The 6000-nt window shown below is 42.1% G+C and overlaps 1 protein-coding gene across 1 annotated transcript; it reads left to right on the top strand.

The window, feature by feature from the left end:
* The first annotated feature begins 6 nt into the window (after window positions 1-6).
* Window positions 7-5453, top strand: CUNH2orf69 (chromosome unknown C2orf69 homolog). The gene is made up of 2 exons (XM_042040503.1): window positions 7-265; window positions 2020-5453. Exons 1-2 carry the CDS (start codon window positions 44-46, stop codon window positions 2857-2859), a joined length of 1062 nt encoding a protein of 353 aa, XP_041896437.1. The 5' UTR covers window positions 7-43; the 3' UTR covers window positions 2860-5453.
* Window positions 5454-6000: the final 547 nt, after the last annotated feature.

Genomic DNA, 6000 nt, shown 5'->3' with positions numbered 1-6000 from the left:
GCGGGGGCTCGCGGGCCCCGGAGCGCTGTGCCTGGGCAGCGCCATGAGCCTCTGCGGGGCGCCGGCCGCCTGCGCCGCGGGGCCTGCGGGCGGCGGCGGGGGATTCTCCGCGGTGCGGCTGAGCCCGCCGTGGCTGCGGCTGCCCGAGGTGCCGGGCGCGGAGCCGCACCGCACGAACGAGCTGCTGCTGCTGCCGCCGCCGGCCCCGCGTGGCCCGGCCCCGTCGCCGCAGCACCACGTCGTGTACTTCCCGGGGGACGTGCAGGTACGGCGCGCGGGTGCGGGCGGCGAGCGATGGCGGCCGGGACCGCCGGGCGGCGGAGCGGCCGCAGTGCGGGAGCGGGGAAGCGGCGCTGGAGGGACGCGCCCCCCAGAAGGGCCGTGCGGGTGGGCATTGCCCGGCCCCCGCCGCGGCCATCGGAGAATCCCGCTGCCCCGCACGGTCGGGCACAGGGAGCGGGAACGGGCCCTCCGGAAACCTGAGCTGGAGCAGCAGTGGAGGGGAGTCGAGTCATCTTCACAGAGTCACACAGTGGGAGATCATCGAGTCCAGCCTGTGACCGACACCAACATGTCAACTAGACCCTAGCACTAAGTACCGTGTCCAGTATTTCCTTCAACACCTTCGGGATCGGTGACTCCGCTGCCTCCTGGGCAACCGATTGCAATATCTAATCACCCTTTCTGTGAACATACGCTCTCTAATGTCCAACCTAAACCTCCCCTGGCACAACCTAAAACTATGTCCTTTTGTCGCCCTGGAGAAGAGACGACCCCCATCTGGCTACAGCTCCTTTCAGGGCGTTGTAGACAGCAATAAGGGCTGCCGATGAGCCTCCTCTACTCCAGGCTGAACCCCCCGAGCTCCCTCAGCTGCTCCTCACAGGACTTGTGCTCCAGCCCCTTCACCAGCTCCATTGCCCTTCTCTGGACTCACTCCAGCCCTATAGCACTGCCTGAGGGTGACATTTGTGACAGGGATGGCACTGTCTGAAAGCGTGGCAGGGAATGTCAATGGAGACAAGACAATGAAATCCTTAGGTGCCCAGTTATCCTCCCCAGGCAGAGTACCATGTCCCCGTGCAGGTGTACGGACATCCCAGACACCATCCTGTGGGAATTTGACAGGAACTGACACTTTCTCAGCCTGTCCTGGGAAAGCACTTGTGGTCTCTTGAGTTGGTGAGAAACTGCAGAGAGACTCTGAAGTGCTGTCCCTGAGCATGTGGTTGACCTCTCTTAACAGAACATGCTCTGGTAGGCAGCTAATCTCAGTTGTTATTACTATGTCTCAAAAGCAGGGGTAGTGCCTTCTTTTTCAAGGGAAAAGGCTTTCCCCTTCTGTAAGGTAAAGATGCAGAATTTTGGGTGTTTTTATTTTAAGGGTTGGGATGGCCTATGAAGACCTGTCTGATTGCCATTCCTGCATATGGCTTCATTATTCCTTAGTAAAATAAATGATCTAGTATTCTTTGCCATTATGATTTCAGACATGAGGTTCATTCATGATTTGGGGGTTAATTTCTTTCCATCTATGCCCTCTATGAATGTGAATAAGGCAATAAAATTTCCTACAGCTGAATGAGAGGGGGTTTTTTTTGGTATAATATCCAGAAAACTTGCTACAAAGATTTAAGTCTGTTTTTGATTTGTAGTAAGTTAATCAGTATTTCTGTAGATGGTAAAAAGTACAGTAAAATTAATGTATTCTGTGTCATACTAAGTTGAATAAGATTTTAATTTTCTTCTGGTGTGAAGTCAACAAAAGCTATGAATATTTTCATGTGCTGATTTTATTGTATTTATCTTGGGGTTATTAAAAATATGTGGTAAAAAATATTAAAGTAAGCAAATCGAAATATACCAGTTTCTTTAATGTGTTTCTTGTTCTGCTAACCTAACAAGTGAGAGCCTCTAATGCATGTTTTTCTTTTGCAGTCCTTTCTTATGAATATGGGTACATTGAAGCTGAATCTTTTCATGATGTAATGCATTTTTTCTATTCTTTTAATTTTTCAGAACTATCATGACGTCATGTCTTGCCACCCAGAAAACTTTCAGTGGGAGCACTGGAGTTTTGAAAATGTTGCTACCATACTTGCTCGCCGGTTCCCCAATAGCTTTATTTGGGTCATAAAGTGTTCCCGAATGCACCTGCACAAATTCAGTTGTTATGACAATTTTGTGACGAGTAACATGTTTGGAGCACCAGAGCACAGCACTGACTTTGGAGCTTTCAGGCATCTCCATGCTTTGCTAGTTAATGCATTCAGACTCTCTCAGAATATTCTGCTGTCCCAGAAAAGTGTGCGTGGTGTCAGCAAGGATGCAAAAATAGCTGCTTGTAAGTCACAGCCACAGTCTGTTCCTACAACAAATGGCTGCTCATCCAAAGAAAGGGAGAGAGATTGTGAATGCTCTAATAATTCTGCTATGAACTTCATGATACCCTCTGCTGTAGGTGCAGCATCGTTTACTTTGATTGGCTTCAGTAAAGGTTGTGTGGTTTTGAACCAACTGCTTTATGAGCTGAAGGAAGCTAAAAAAGACAAGAATACGGATGCCTTCTTAAAAAACATAAAAGCAATTTACTGGCTGGATGGTGGTCACTCGGGAGGAAGCAATACTTGGGTTACTTACCCTGAAATGCTGAAAGAACTTGCAGAGACAGGAATTGAAGTTCATGCTCATGTGACACCGTACCAAGTATTTGACACAATGAGGTCATGGATTGGGAAAGAGCATGAGAAATTTGTACAGATACTTGAAGAATTTGGTGTGGAAGTAAATGATCAGCTGCATTTTGCTGATGAAATTCCCTCCTTAGACAACCATTTCAGAGTTCATGAAGTGTTTTGAGACTGTATGTATGTGAACAGGGTATTCTTTGTAGCAGCACTTTTAACACTGTAAATGCTGTCATCTAGATTTTCAGCTTTGAGCAGATGCTTTCTAAACAGAATACTAGATCAGTTCTGTGTTGCTAATAGATACTATATATAAGTTTCTGTAGCTTGAAAAAGGCATATTGGGACCCCATAACTATAACAGATGTTGTTGTTTGATTCCTGGAAAAGAGTGTTATGAAGAACAATCCTATACATGTCTTTTTGTTAAATGTGAACGTTTATTCTTAAACTGTTGGCAGAATTTTTAGTCCTGGATGTCTAATATCATACACTGCATTTAGTGGGACTTTAAAATACTTGAGAATTTCAGATGTGTGGACACTTCAGTTGTGTGGCTTCCAGGGCTAAAAGTACTGGTCTTTGTCAGTAACAGATGTAAGGTTAGTTTTTTGGCACAAGGAAATTAATTGTAAGAAGAATCTTAGTTATATATTTTGCTGAGACCTGTTTTATTAGGTACTTAAATCTTCCAGTTTTGTAACATTTCTCCTATCTGAAACGAAATCACAAAATATTCACCTTTGGAATAATAGTGCCAATGCATTTCTCTCCCTTATGTGTGCCTTGCCATTTCTGTCACTCTAAAGCTTCATTAATTAATTGTGTAGTATCTGCTAGTGACTAGCCATTTCACCTGGGGGCTTGAAAATTTTGATCTAGCTGTGTTAAGTAACCAAGAATGTTGCTTAGGGTGTAGCTTATCCCTGTTTTAACATACCTGGCTATTGCTTTGCTAACTTCTGTAAGGACCAGCAGTAATACCTTTATTACCACGTCAAGAGGTGATGTCCCTGCCTTGGGGTGGTAAGGTTTTTCTTGGTGATTGCTGCATTGATATTGCTTTAAATCGACCCATAAGCACATAATGTTGCATGTTACAGTACAAGCTGCATTAAAAAAATTTAGACTCTGTTGACTATAGCTCTTTCAAAATGCCTCAGTTTTAAAATCTTATTATCTCCTTTAAATGTATTGCAGTAATTGCTTTTAGAGCCATCCAAAAATCTTATTTTTGGAGCCTAATCTTTCCTACAGAAGAAACTAACTTCTAATTAAATAGAAAGCCAGCCAGATCAGATACTGAAGATGTAATCCAGTTCAGACCCCAAACCTGAGTGTTCTTAAGAAAGAAATACTGAAAGATGGACAGTGATGGTATTAATGGAACTTTTCTACTGTGGTAAGTAGCTTTCCGTTTATCTACAAAGCTTAGAAGCATTCTTAAAGACAACTGCAGCTGTTAAAAATGAACCAGTAGCAAATGGTTTTGGATTTCCTGGAAGTACAGGAATACAAAAGCAAGTTAGCAAAACACTGTGAAGATTACACAAACAACTGTGGCTAAGTTCTGAAAAAAGGCATTTTATTTAACCTTGGTTCTGTGTTTGATAGCTTACTGAGATCTCTGCCCTGCTCCTTGTTTCCTGTGACTCCTACACTGTGGAAGGGAAGTCCTGGGTCATCCTTCTGTTGGCATCATTAAAACTTAAAAGGTTCCCTGTAGACAACTTCTGGCAGATTGTGTACATCAGTGCTCACTGAACAATGAGAAAAGTGTGTTGAACTAAGAAAGTTTTCTTAACACTCAAAATATTAAGGGGGGTAGGAAGGATTATGCATGCAGTGTGCACTTTACAATTTGAAGGAGAACTCTATCACTAATAATTAGATTAATGTACCTAGTTTATCAAAAGAAATAGTCTATTTTGATGGAAAAAAGTGCAACATGCAAACAAACTAACACTTGATTAAAAGAACCTGAAATTTAGTTCCATCTACTTTTTTATTTTAGGCTGTTTCTCTGAGATTTTGTTCAACCCTATTTGTTGCTTACCATCTTAACAGGCTTATAACAATTTTGTGTTTCAAGGACCATTTTTTCCCCTTTTTGGTCCTTTTGATAACACTTGCAGCATATGTGAGGACTTTTTTCTGTAAAGGAAATATGGGTCATCTAAAGAAGTGGTTTTAATAGAAAGCCTGCAAATGGCTTGAAATATATTTAACTATCCACTTAAAAAATAAATTTTTTAAAAGTAAACCAACAAAAACCCCAGAACATTCTACTGATTTTGCTCCCTCAGTTTCAGACTGACCAGGCTAAGCTGGGTGTGCTAACACTTGCCCAATCCAATAACACTGCAGATCAGAGACCAATTTCTAAACAATTCTCTGCCTCCCAAAACAACAGGACTACGTTGTTGCAAGCTTTTGGAAATAGCTATTAAAATATTGACATTGTCTTCAAAAGCTTCTGGATGGCTGTCCTATGAAAATAATACTAACCTGTTTGATGGAGGCTGCCTACAATAACTGTTAAATAGGCTCAAGTGTTGCTGCATTACTTTGAAGAATAGGCACTTTGTTGTAAAACTAATCTTGTTATGAGACCTCGTGTTGTGGAGGGAAAACTGACTGGTTGTTTTTCATTCTTTAAACAGCTGTAGTACTCTGTTGGAATGTGCCTCTGTCATTCACTACAATGCATGCTAAAAATAAATTTTGCAAACAATGTAGAAAATAAACTATTTCTAATGGGTGAAACCACTTTGATGTGAATGTAAAACCATTACACAAGGAACGTGCAGTTTTGTGGATTAAGCTTTATCAGGTATTTGTGGAGACCTAGTTTAAAAAATCAGATTTATTTGAAACTTTTCTTCAAGGAGGCTTTGTGTTTGTGTAGTCAGCATCCATAATTCTAAAACAGCTTACTGGCATCTCAAACACAGGAAAGCTGGCATGAAGTAGCCAAGGGTGGGACATTTCTGTTAGGATGAAATGGGTCATAGTTTGTATATGCCTGTTTTTCGATGTTAACTGTAAAGGCAGTTTTTAATAAGCTTAGATGTAAATGCCTAAAGTTAGGTGGCTCTCCTGCTTATAGTGGTATAGTTCAAGACACTTCTGTTTTTTAATGGAGTGAGTAACATGACACAGTCCTTAGTACAACCTAGTAATGACTGGTGTCCTTTATATTATGCTTGTTTCTTGAACAATAGACGAGACATTCTTCAGATTTTGAGACATGCTAACATGTTTTAAACTGTGACTGCTAAATTCCTTTGAAGCAAGGCTTGATTTTGTGAAA

Source organism: Corvus kubaryi, unplaced genomic scaffold (assembly GCF_017639235.1).
Source record: "Corvus kubaryi isolate FWS band 111438036 unplaced genomic scaffold, C.kubaryi_AGA036_p1.0 37396, whole genome shotgun sequence".
NCBI lineage: Eukaryota > Metazoa > Chordata > Aves > Passeriformes > Corvidae > Corvus > Corvus kubaryi.
The sequence above is the reverse complement of the archived record's forward strand: the minus strand, read 5'-3'. Positions and strand labels throughout refer to the sequence as shown.